The 13355-nt window shown below is 39.4% G+C and overlaps 1 protein-coding gene across 2 annotated transcripts in view; it reads left to right on the plus strand.

The window, feature by feature from the left end:
• The window catches only part of ATP2B2 (ATPase plasma membrane Ca2+ transporting 2), a 404082-nt gene that overhangs the window by 303049 nt on the left and 87678 nt on the right, over positions 1-13355 (plus strand). Inside the window, exons 6-9 of one of the 2 annotated variants that reach the window (XM_059479819.1) lie at positions 3488-3745; positions 4744-4869; positions 6175-6300; positions 9614-9709. In XM_059479819.1, coding sequence (XP_059335802.1) covers positions 3488-3745; positions 4744-4869; positions 6175-6300; positions 9614-9709 — 606 coding nt within the window. The remainder of the gene's footprint in view (positions 1-3487; positions 3746-4743; positions 4870-6174; positions 6301-9613; positions 9710-13355) is intronic. The other variant, XM_059479820.1, reaches the window with a different exon arrangement.

A 13355-nucleotide genomic window follows, 5' to 3' on the forward strand; every position in this document is an offset into this window, starting at 1 on the left:
CAGATTTTTGGGTAGCATTGGGAGCCACGTGCTCTCTGTGAAGGCAGAACACCAATCTTATACCTCAACATGAATTTTTCAAGTTTATATGAACATTTTAGATAAATTAGGTGCTTTAAATTCAATTTTGCTACTTAGGTGTACTAGTATGATGTATTTTATTAATATTTCATATTTTTTCCTTATGTGTAAGGTCAGTGCTGGGTCACTTTCCACTGCTATAGGGACAGATAATCTAAATATAGAGTTAAGATGTTTGTGTCTTTTCCCCCTATAAATACATAAAGTTTCTTTCTGTAAATCCATGTAAGTCTATCTATAATTTCTAGAAAACCATAACAGCAGAAAAAAAACCCTAAAAACCCAATTGTTTTCCTGTAAGTATATAAGAAAACATAGACAAACTCAAACCAATGGAGATGCAGGTTTCCTTTATTTTTTTTCCATATCAAAAGGACACCTCTAAAACAGTTTGGAAGCAAGAACTCCACATAATTCAAGTAAATGTTCCCTGACAGATGGATGATGTTGTAAAGGGCAGAGGATGGATTTTAAAATCTTGCTTTTCATATTTTTTTAAAAAAAATCTGCTCAAATTTTGCTCTTGTAAGAAGCAGGCAGTTTTTTTGCTAGAGTTTATTCCTAAAAAAAGAACATTTTGCATTAATTTATGTAGCACTTTTATCCCCTCTCCTTTCTGCAGAGTGTAAAATGCAAAAGCAAAATTTGGGGAAATTCTCTTGGTCTGATCGACTTCTCGCCTGGGCCCTGGGGTTTGAGGGAGGCCACATTGAATCTCAACAATTAACAACTCAAAAATCAACTCAGAATTTCCTCCATCCTCTCAAAGGTTTTAATGAGGTCTGGCAATAAATTCCTCTACTCCTAAAATTCCCTCCTCCCTTCAACCACCTCTGCTCCACCCGAATTTATCATGGTCAGCTGAAAGGAACAGAAAAGAAAATTAAATGCATTTAAAATTTTGTTGTTTTCATTGGGTTGTGGATGATTGTCTCATGATTTTAAGTCATAAACATAATTTTTTATTCAGTGTGGAAGCTTGTCATATTTAGGGACGTTTTCCAAGAACTTGATCTCAGTTCAATCTGTTTCCTTCAGATTTTCTTCCATTGCTACAAACAATTTTTTTCAGCTGGAATAAAAACAAAATTTTCAGCTGAAAAATGAATTCTTTTGTTTGGTTGTGCTTAGTCTACAAGGTATCTACAGGTAATTCCTTTTATGTTAATGATAATATTTTGTATTATTTGCATGCTCCATGATACCATTTATGTCAACATGGAGATCAAACTCAAAATTAACCTCACTGCTCAAGTAAAGGAATATATTTATTTTTTACCTGATTTTTCTTTATCAAGGTGGGTTTTTTTGTTTTTTTTTTTTTTTTTACATTGAAGGGTCTTGGAAATATTACTCTGCAGCAGATTTTTTTAAATTTTGTACAAGCTGGGTTAAATTTCAACCATCTGAAAAGGAAATAAAATCAGTGTTTGACTGTGGCTAGACCAGGCCATGTGTCTTTTGTGAGAAATAGAAGAGGAGGTTTGCTGTTAAAAAAACAGAATATTCATCATATTTAATTCTAAGTCATATTTAATGAAAAAAAGGAGAGTGAATTCTGGTGTTACATTTGCTGAAACAGAATTACTTGCACTAATTTAAAACAATCAAGACAAAAGTGAATCTGCTGATTTGGAAAAGGAATCTAAAATCCAACAGAGCCCAGCTGAGATTATTAAGGTTAAACAAAGCAAAATTCATAATTCCTTCCCAAAACCTCCATTGTGCTGCAGGAGGAAGTCGCAGTGTTGGTTTCTGAGTTGCATTTTAGGCTGGCAATGAGCAGCTGAAGGTACTGGACTTAAAAAAGTTTTTTAATTTCTTCCTCGAGTGCTGTAAAAGTGGTTTTGGTGAGGTTCTTGTGCTGCAGGTTCGGGTGGGCCAACAGTGGAAGGACATCCCTGCCCTTGGGAGCAGCCTTTGCCTTGCCCTTAGAAACTCAGTGTAAACTACAGAGAACTTGGCTAAAAACTCCCTTTGTTTTCATTTTCTTCCTCTCTTATTGGCTGTTCAGGCTCATCTTACTTCCTTTGACTTTTGGTAGTTTTGTTATTGTTCACATGCAAGAGTAATTACTCAGCTGGTTAATGGATTATGATGCTGCAGTTTGTAATTTAAATACAGGAATCAACCTGGCTGTTAATTCTCTCTAGTGAGAGGTGATGAATAAACCAAATTAAACTTCAGTCAGGGGAGGGAGCGGAGTTGCTGAACCCCCTGGTACCTGGGTGAGGTGGAGAAGTGATGTCAAATCCCTGCCTGGTCCCATCCTTCATGGAAAATGGGAACAATTCTTCCCAGATCCCCCAGGAGAGGAGGCTCTGCTGGCCAGGCTGAGTTCTCCTGTCTCCCACCAGCTGGAATTTCTCTGGATTGTGGCTCTGGAATGTGCCCTTGGCTGCCCAGTATTTCTCCCAGTAAGAAGGAGAGCTATTCACTTTTTTTTGGTGAATATTATCCATTTAAATTTTAATTGAAATAAATAATTAGCAGATGTATATAAAGTAATTCAGAATTAACAGTTCAGAACAGAGTGGTTCTCTTAATGCTGTTTTGCTTTTGGCAGAATAATGGACTTGCAGTTCTAGAAGCATCCCAGTGCATTTCTCTGTAGGGAAGACTGATGAATTAATATCAGGGAATTGTTTTTACTCAGTGTTCCTTAATATATTCATTATCAAATTGAAATGCTCATAAACTCAGTTGACCCCAGTATTTTTTTAAGGAGTGCTCCCTTTAAGTGTGTTTAGTTCAGAACATTCAGAAATTGTGTTGAAAATTGTTTAAAAAATTTGTGTTAAAATTGTTTAATTTAATCTGGCAGGGTGTTAATATGAATTTAATGCCATTGCTTTGCATTACTTAATGTCATTTATTGTTTTAGTCCTTCTTGTCACCTTTAGCATTATTCTTATTCAGTATTATTCTTACTCTTAAATATTACTCTCAGTATTATTAATATTCTTCAATATTATTCACATTCTTTAGTATTCTTATTCAGTATTATTCATATTCTTCAGTAGTATTCTTATTCTTCAGTATTATTTTTCAGTATTATTCATATTCTTCAGTATTATTCTTATTCTTACCCTGCAGGTTTTGGTGGCTCAGGTGAAGCTCTGAGTCCTCTATCTAAAACAGAATTGGTGCTTTCTCCTTCCATTTGGGTTCACCAAGGATGGGTTGCTCAGAAGAAAAATTAAAAGGACAAAGATTTCTGTTGATTTATTTATTTCCTCTTTTTCACAGATCTCTTTATTTGTCCTTTTCCTCCATTCTGCCACGTTTCATCAGCAGGCAGGGCTTGGAAAAGGAGCTCCGTCCCCTCACCTTGTCACATCACAGCAAATTTCATTTCTTGTGGTGCACCCGACCTTCCCTAAAGCGATCCTTACCATCTCCGCAGGGTGTGGTACTGCAACAGGAGGAGCTGAGGATGAGGGGGAGGCCGAAGCCGGCTGGATTGAGGGTGCTGCCATCCTCCTGTCTGTCATCTGCGTGGTCCTGGTCACTGCCTTCAACGACTGGAGCAAGGAGAAGCAGTTCCGGGGGCTGCAGAGCCGCATCGAGCAGGAGCAGAAGTTCACCGTGGTGCGAGGGGGACAGGTCATCCAGATCCCCGTGGCAGAGATCGTGGTTGGGGACATCGCACAAGTCAAATATGGTGAGTGCACGGCCTTTGGAGCCTTGGCTTGCTCTGCTGGCCCTTCTGGACACACTTCCCTGGCAGGGTTATAGGACAGAAAATCAGAGTTGGCCATGCTGAGGTGACACCTGAGCTGTCAGGGCAAAAGGAGAACATGAAGACCTGCTGTAAAGTTGCACTAGGAAATCAATTCAATTGATGGAAATTTCTTTCACTGGCAAGGACTGGTCAGATTTCCAGTTCCTTCCAGTTTTCTGTGTTTGTTCTTCCAGTTTTCTGTATTTGTCCTTCTGGTTTTCTCTATTTATTCATACAAAGGTAATTATCACAGAGGATTACATTATTCAGATTAATTTATTTTTATTTCTGTCCAGTTAGGGGCAAGAGGAAGTGTTTTTAAATGTTGTGTAGAAGGGAATTGGGCCTCTGTGATCACCTCATGAGTTGCTTCAGATCCAGATTGACCCCCCAAATGAGGTGCCTGATAATTCCATGCCATAGGGAAAGCCCTGTGCTCCAGTGGAGTGAGAGACTCCAGCAGGAACTCCTGCACACTCTGTGTGCTCTGGAAGAATTTGTTAATTCCAGCAATATCCCCCTTCCATCAGCCATCACATTTCTCCTGGACTTACCTAAGGGCTTCCTGAGGGGGAAGGGGAAAGGGCAGCTCAGCTATTCATTAGTTGCTGTTAATTCCTATGAACTCTGATGGACAAACCTTCAGGTGATGTGAGGAGCACTTCCCTGGCAAACCGCCATGATGGAGATGTCCATTGTGAGGCAAATGTGATAAATTTGAATTTTGGGTTAGCATGAAGCAGAACATTTTTGCAATAAAGGCCTTTCCTGGCTGGACTGCATTACTGTGGCTCATGTGGACACAATCAGGAGTAATTCCTTCCTTTCTTCTTTCATTTCACCTTTTCATGCAATTCATTGTGATTTTATAACAAAACCATAGTGTGATTATAAAAACAATCTCATGGAGGTTTTCCGTTGCCCTGTTCTGACCACAGGTGACCTTCTACCTGCTGATGGGATATTTATTCAAGGCAATGACCTGAAAATCGATGAGAGCTCCTTGACTGGAGAGTCCGACCAGGTCCGCAAATCCGTGGACAAAGACCCAATGCTGCTGTCAGGTAAGATCTGCCCCACTGTGGAAACCCAGGGCACACAGGGAATATTTCTCTGTCTGCTCTGGGGTGCCCTGACCCCCAGGGAAGCTCTGACTTTGACCCTCATTCATGGAGAAAGTTTCCCAGACTTCAAGATAAACCAGAATCCACAAAAGTGTGAAATAGATTATAGAGAGCAGTGTAGTTGTATCACTTGGTGAGAAATTTAGTTTTGGGATTTTTAGTGTGTTGTGGATGAAAGCAAGATGGAGGGCACAGGGTGTCATCCTGGGTTTCTTCTCCATGCTTCTTCTTCCTCCTTCTCCATGGGTTTGGGTGGCATTTTGTAATTGGGCAGAAAAGTCCACATTGCAGCCCTGTGGGATCAGGTATTGGGTTAAAAGGGAAAATAATCCAGGTGTCAGTTCTTAATTGGATAGTTTAGTCTTAAAAGACCTTGTAACAAGAGCTTGTTGGCCATTTTGTGCCTTCTAATGAAAAGCTGCTGAACTCCCAGCAGTGAGACTTTTACTGATAAGAAATAATAAACACCTGAGTCTGAACATGAACTACCATTCAAATGCCTTCAATCCAGACCCAGAGAAACCCACAACTGGGACCCCCCCACACCCCATCCCATCCCCTCTGCCTGCTCTGCCCTCTCCAGGTGTGCAGAGCTCAGCCTGAGCTGTGCTGGGTTCCTCTTTGCCTGCCAAATCTGCTCTGGGAGCCCAGGAGCCAAGAGCACTTTTTGGAGGATATTTTTATCCACCTTTGTCATCCAATTCAGGAGAAGATTCCCTCAGAACAAAACACAGGGATACAAATAGCAAGTTCTTAATTAAAAGGTATTTGGAAATAGTGACACATCTTAAAGGAGGCTCTGATAAATTTCTGAGCGAGGTTGCAGCGCTTTCCCTTTCCAACTGAACCAACCAAATCTCTGCTGGCTTTTAAAGATATTTTCTGATTTTAGGTTTGAATGAAATTTATTTTGGGGTAGTTTTCTTAACCTAATTTGTGTATTTGTGATGCTTTGCTGAAACTGTTTTCTTGCAGAAGATAAACTTGGTTGGTGACAATTTTTCTTTTAAAAAAAAGAGTCTGATGGTGATGGATGTGCAGCCTGAGGTTTGTGCTTAAGCATTAATTCTTGGTTGAGAATAATGCACAACAGGGTTTATTTTGGTTATGTGGTAATATACCCCTCAATATAGGTTTATAAAGTGTAGCAAATCTCTCTCAAATACTCAAATACTTTCAGAAAAGCCTTGCATAATTTTTTACATTTATTTTTAGCTCTTTGTAACCTGTCTTGCCTCTTTTCAGGCACCCATGTCATGGAAGGCTCTGGGCGGATGCTGGTGACTGCTGTGGGGGTGAATTCTCAGACTGGCATCATCTTCACTCTGCTGGGAGCTGGGGGAGAAGAGGAGGAGAAGAAAGACAAGAAAGGTAAATTTCCCATCACCAGGATGCTCCAGAGAAAGCTCCTGGGCTTTGTGCAGCCAGAGCTCTCCTCCGCTCTTGACAAATACATGGGACTTTTCAAACTGCCTTTTTTTTGTTTTTATGACACATTTTTATCATCACATGTCACACAGAAAAACAGCAGAAGCTGTTAACCAATAAATCCATTGGATAACAAGATGTTTTTCCAGTGTGAAACTGCAGGCTCCCAGTCCATACTGAATTGCAAGGGGATACCTGGGCATGCTCCAGTTGCTGTGGCTTCTCTACATGAATCCATGCTCACCTACAGTGTGCTAAGATTTTGTGCTTTTCTATCAAGTCAATATTTTTTCCCCAGGAAAAAAAAACCCTTTGGCCATGGAAATAGCATCTGTCTTGGAGCTGCAGGATTAAAATAAAGATAAGCTGTGGCTCTTTGCTAGCCTGGTTGTTTAATGTCAGTGGCTGACTTGAGAGGCATTTTAATTTCTTCAGGTGTAAAGGTCGAGCTAAGAATAGTAAAAGCCAAGAATGTAGCAGTAAATGTTAGCAGACAGTTTTACTTTCATGTCCTGCATCAGTTAATGAAATCAAGAAGCCTCTTTGGGCTTTTCACCTTATTACAGTGTGATGTCATAAGCATTTGCTAATTTATGGGCTGCACACTAAGCAGAAACGTGATTTAATGTCTGTCCTTGCCAGTTTTTCTTTGTGCAGTCTTGTAAATTGTTCTGCTTCCACAATTTCATTCCAAGTCTGTCCTAAGAATAGTTGTCTTTCAGACATGATTAAGGGCCAATTAATACAGGTTTTTCAGACATTTTTGCTCTTTCTAGTGGTCGCTATTAATTAAAAAAAAAGCAGTTAAAGCTTTACTGAACATTTTATTTGCTATCTCTCAGGCAATATGATTCCACCTTTTTTTTTTTTTTTTGTTTCCATCATTTTATATGAAACTGCAGATAGGAAGGCCAAATTAAAATGGTTTTCAGGACTACAATTTCCATTTCTGAGCATGTTCAGTGTCTCCCTTTGACTCTTTGCTGCTTAGAGGAAATCCCTTTTTACTAAATGAAATGTTTACCATTTCATTTCTGCACAGAAATACAGCATAGCTGCCAGGCATGGGTGAGGGGGGGGGGGGCGGGGCTCCAGGAGAATTAAAAGGAGAAAAGACTGAAACTTCACAAAGGAAAACTCTTTTATGCCAGACCAGTTTGGAGCAGCACCTTGGAGTTTGCTCTTGCTGTCGTTCAGATCTGGGGGAGAGGAGGAGCAGCTTCAGCCCTGTGGGATTGAGAGCTCCCTGTGCTGGGTTTAACTGGGCTGGGCTCCCTGGGCTCTGCTCAGGACACTGCTGGTTATTTCAGGTTTCACAGGGAAGAGCCTGGAAAGGCAGGAAAAGAGAAATCAGGGAGTTTTCCCCACATTGTGGCTGTAACTTACTCAGAGACAGAGATTCTTACAGAAGTGTGTTAGGATTTGGATGCAGACACAGAATTTAATTGAACATGGCTCTGTATAAACACCTAAAATATAAATAATCCATAATATAGAGAATTCCTCCACATTTTCTGATGAAACTTTGTGCTCGTGCCTGGGCAGAGCTGGTGGCAGATGGAGGCACCAGCTCAAATGAAAACCTCTGGAACATAAACCTGCAGTTCTCAGAAACCCTGCCCCTTTCAGTCTGTGTGGGTGTGTGCTTTTATTGTTCATTAACACTTTAAAAATCATCATGCAGGTGTGAAACAGGAGGAGGAACAGCAGCTTCCAGGTAGAGTAAGAATTGTACCCCATCCAATGGTGCAAATCAGGGGGCAACTGCTGATTGAAATAATCATCTTTGAATCAGTCAAGTTGAAATTAAAAAAAATATTTCAAATCAACAAGATTGCTGGTGCCAAATCTTTTGGTGAGCAGGCATTGTTGGTGTTGCAAATCTTCCCGTTCAGCTGGAATAATCAGCTGTTCTCCAGAAGCAAATTGCAAAGTATTTCATGTGGAATACTTGATTTGCTGTTAGCAGCTCACGCTGTGCTGGTTGGGGTGGGGATCCGAACGGAATAAAGAGCGAGCACGAGTCACCAAAACAGTTTAAGTCGTTGCCACCACAGTAATCAAATTTGCAATTGAAATTTTCCTCCATGCAGTAGCACAGGGTGTGTTTTTAAATCCTGGGAGCTGTTTATTTTCTTCTCCCAATTTACCATTTGTAAATAAAATCAGCCCATTCTTCTGCAGTACCAGCCCAGTACAGCATGAAATAATCCCTGTGGGGCAAGGACTGGAGCAGTTTGAAGTCTCAGTCAGGATCCATGGGAGGACTTGGTTCTGTTGTGAGCAACTAACCACCAGAAACAAAACAAAATAAATTTTAGCTATTATTTGCAGAGACTATTTTATTGAACTTCACTATAAAAAACATAGTAAAATGATAAAACCTTCTTCAAGTTTTTCAATTTCCTGTTAGGAAAGATTTCTTGTCCAGTTTTTTCTAATATGTGGATAATGACTGAAAAGAAGAAGAGGTTTTCTTTTCTGATTCTTCTTTCATGCCATCACAAACCAGGAAATGTCTCATGTCCGTTATCTGGATTTAAAATAACCCCTTATTCTCCTCAAGGCTATATTTGCCTTTCCACATAAAATATAGGAAAATTCCATGTTTCTACTCAGATCAATAATCATTTTACCTGGGTGATGACAGGACATGGATTGAGCCCTGTTAGACTGGGATGCATCAGTGATGATAAATCAAAATGGGCAAAATTATTTAAAACATAAAAAATATTTACCCTTGTCCTATGTAGAAGTATGTATAGATGTAGATATAATGCATTTTAAAATGCAAATTTTAAAGCTACACATGCATTGTGTAAATTAACTCCAAAGGAAACATTTCAACCCCTCTAAAAATGCATAAATTACATTAAAGTACAGAAAAATAACACATAAAAGGACTAAAGCAAGGTACACAGAACTGTGTACAGCCAGTTCTCACCAGCTCCTTTAACTTTGCTAAATGTGTTTCATATTTATCTTTTGTTATTATTATTGTTATTATTATTGTTGTTGTTACTATTTGAGTTTTCAGCTTACTTTGTGACACCTTCCCAATGCCACATTGCTTTGGAAATTTGTGTTAATTAATTTCAAACTCTTTGATTTTGAGAGCAAACAAAGCCACGAAGGCTTTTCGCTCTGTCACGTGCATTCGTTTGCGTTGCTGTTATTATTTATTTATTATTTGCTGTTTTGTTGTTGTGCTTTTTTGTTTATTTATTATTATTTTTTTTTATCCATTATTGCTCAGTAGATTCTTCCCATCCCTCCTCCCACCCTCCTCCAGCCACAGATGGTGCAGCAGGTGCAAATGCCACTGATAATGCAAATGCCAGCTTAGTCAATGGTACGTCACAACCCCCGGCTTGTGTGATTTGATGGATTTCTCTCCTGACTGTGTCAAATTCCCTCTCCCCTCGCTGACCTGCACAGATGTTGTGTTTGTGTGACTGCACTCTGAGAGATCCTGCTCCCCACGCTCTGCAGGAGCTTGGCACAGGGGCCACAGGGATGCTGCAGCTTCATCCCCCCAGAATTCAGCCTGGCAGAGGCAGAGTTTGGAATCGTGATTTATTCGCCATTTATTTGCAGTTAAAAGAAGCAGTTATGTCAGGCCAGTTTCAAAACTTTCAGGCAGATTCACCTGATGTTTTATAATAAAGTTTCATTATTCAGCATAGATCTGGAGGAGAGCACCATGAGAAAGGGATTCTCTCTGCTTCTCCTCCTTTTCACTCATAATTCTCACACAGTTCTGAGAGAAGGCTGGGATCAGGGATCTGTCTCTATTTCAACCAACACCGTGTTAGGAACAACTTTTGCTGTTTTCAGGAGGGACTGAGAAGTTTTGTGGATATTTGTGTGAGCCCTCAGTGACTTTCTCCTGAGCCTGCCTGTGTAAACTAAACCCAGAGCAAACCATTCCTGCAGCCAGTTTTGACTGTGTCCCAGGACAGATTCCTGACCCTGCTTGTTAGCCCGCAGATATTTCAGTGGCTCTCCTAACAGTGAAATTCCAGTGTTAAATTGGATTGAATGGGTCAATATTAGTGTAGGCATCAGCTGTATTTTGCTGCTAATCAGATGCATGAGCCTTGATTTGCCAAGCAGCCTTTCCTTCTTGTGCAGAGCCAAAAATACTGAGTAAAGTCATTCTACTTTTCATCACATTGGTGAAAAGTTTTTTTCCATGCAGGTTGCATTTCACGTGTGGAATGAGAGTTTCTGACAGCAATATCATGTGCTAAACAAGGAACAGGATTTACTGCTGTAGGATCTTATTTAAAACAGTGACACAGGAAATCTTTAAGCCTATTATCAAATAATTTAACAGAAACATATAACCAGATTTAAAACCCATTCTGGAAAACTAGGATTTACAATCCCTACATCTCCTTGCATGGCAGGGACCTCCATCACCCTGGTTCCAGATTCCCTAGAGGGCAAGAACCAGAGAATGAATTGTGTTTTATTCTCCATTGATGTGACGGTGCTGAGGTCCTGACACAGAGCAGCTGTGGCTGCCCCTGGATCCCTGGAATGTCCAAGGCCAGGTTGGACACTGGGGCTTGGAGCACCCTGGGACAGTGGGAGGTGTCCCTGCCATGGCAGGGGTGGCACTGGGTGAGCTTTAAGGTTCCAACCCAAACCATCCTGTGATGGTTCTGTGATAATTCCACTTTGGTGAGTGTAAAATCCCTGCCAGCTGCAGAGGAGGGATGGGAGCAGAGTTCAGCCCCTCTTTGCTGGTGCCCTGCAGGTGCAGAACGAGCCCTGGGCTCTGCTCAGAGCTGGGGCTGCCTGGTAAATCCCTGTAGAGTTTGGGCTTAATGCTGAGCTTAATGAGGAAATTGAGTTCCAGGGGATATTAGATCAGTGTCGGAATTAGGGATGTGATTTTCCATCATCCTCTCTCCAGTCAGGAACAACAGTTACTGCCCATGTTTATCCTGGAGCTGAGGGATACAAGCTCGGGCCTTTGAAGTGTGGAGTGAATTTTTTTGTGCAGTTAAGAATGTTTTGGATTTTAGTTCCTCTGAGATGGGGCAGGTCAATAATTCTGCTGGTCTTTGATCAACAAGGGCAGGAGATGCTTTCCACAGTTCAACTGCTCAGAGAACACAGGCAGGCAAACATAGGTCTGAGTGCTTTGGAATTATCTGGGAAATGGGCAATGCCAGATTTCTGGTAATTTCTCAGTAGTTTCTCAATTTTAGCACTGCTGGTGAGTGCTATACTGAAATTAAATACTGCATATATATGAAATACTGCTGTCCTGAAGTGAAATTGTGAAAATGTAGATATGGAGTGGAAGGGAGAAAGGAGACAGGATAAGTTACAAAGCAAGGACCCCAAATTCATCTGCATATTCCTTTGGTCTGGATGAAATGCACAATAGCTGCATTTTTAAATGAATATTTTTATATTCATTTAAAAATAAATAAAAAAATAAAAATATTTAAATGAATACTTTTTTAAAGTCTGAAAATTATTCCTGAGGTATGACTGGAAACAAGAATTTTACCTACAGTCTTTGTGTAGAAAATATCTTAAAATAAGATTTAATAATTATATACTTGAATAAGTAGCAAGCTCAGGAAATGCTGTTGCTTGAAAAATTAACCAATTACATTTCAGATAAAATATTTTCATTCTTAATTATCAATAAACAATTGACACAAAAGAGTTTGTTGTCAGCCTATGACCCTGTAGTGATAAAATCATTTACTTTGTGACCCAGCCTGTGTATTATGTGCTGTACTAAAGGAACTCTTATAAATTTTTATAAATGTTGAGTTTTAGTAGTTGAGATCAAAATAGAGAATTGTTGCTGATCTCATTATCAGAACTATAGACAATACATTAAGTTTTTGAAAGGTTGCAAGTTAAGGCCATAAACAGAGCAGAAAATTTTTGCAGAAATGTAGTAATTTAGGAAAAATAATCTCATTCCAAAGTATTATATTTAGTAAAGGTAACTTGGAAAAATGAAAATCAGGGAAGCAGCAATCACTGTTTACAGCTTGTTTACCCCAAATTTGATTTCCTTCTAGTAGCTTAAATTACCCCAAATTTAATTTCCTTCCAGTAGAGCACTGCCACCTTCCTAAATCAGGATTTCCAGGGTGGGTTGTTGGGGTTTTTTGGCATTTGTGAGCTAGAGAATTTTCTACTTAAATGTGCGTTTAAAAAAATATAGAAAAGGCATAGAAATGGCTGACCAGACTCAGAGAAATCTCTGCTGGAATATTTCACATCTACAGCTAATCCCAGTGCAGGTACTGAGCTACTTCTGCTCCTGCAAAGCAATTTGCAGTTTGAACTCTTTTAAAAATATTATTTTTCTATTTTAAATACATTTTTAAATTTATGTTTTAATCCATTTCTGAATTGTAAGTGAAGTTATTTATTGAATGCATAGAAGGATTATCTAAAACGTCCTGTTTAGCACAGTGGTTCCCTCTCAGCACTTGCAACATAATTCCATTATTTTCTTTGGTTGATTCCAAACACTTCTTCCAATTATAAATATTTCCAAATGAGGGAAATAATTTCCAAAATAGTGATAGGACTTTGTTATTCTGTGTCGTTGGCTCTTCCTCAAGGCCTGCAGCAGATAAAGGGGAGGCTTTTCTTGGGAATTTTGTTTGGTGAAGTCCATGACTTTCATAGTAAGAATTTAGTCAGTAAAGGTGCCACGAGTCCTTTCCAAAATACAAGAATCGTAGTGAGGCAAAAGCATGTGAAAAAATACTTATATTTAAATTCAGAACTTTCAAATCAGCTTCAGAATGCAGATATTAGAAATGCTATTCTAAACTTTCTGATTTTTTTATCCTTGCTTAGAAAAATGATAAAAAACTCAGATGGATTTCTCCAGCCCAAACAACATTTATTTTATTTATCATTCCAAACAGAAAAGAAGAAAGTATTTTCAGAATTACATAAAAAAATATTGTCTTTTTAAAGAATTATTTCACATGATGCTATCA

This window comes from Ammospiza nelsoni, chromosome 11 (genome assembly GCF_027579445.1).
Source record: "Ammospiza nelsoni isolate bAmmNel1 chromosome 11, bAmmNel1.pri, whole genome shotgun sequence".
Lineage (NCBI taxonomy): Eukaryota > Metazoa > Chordata > Aves > Passeriformes > Passerellidae > Ammospiza > Ammospiza nelsoni.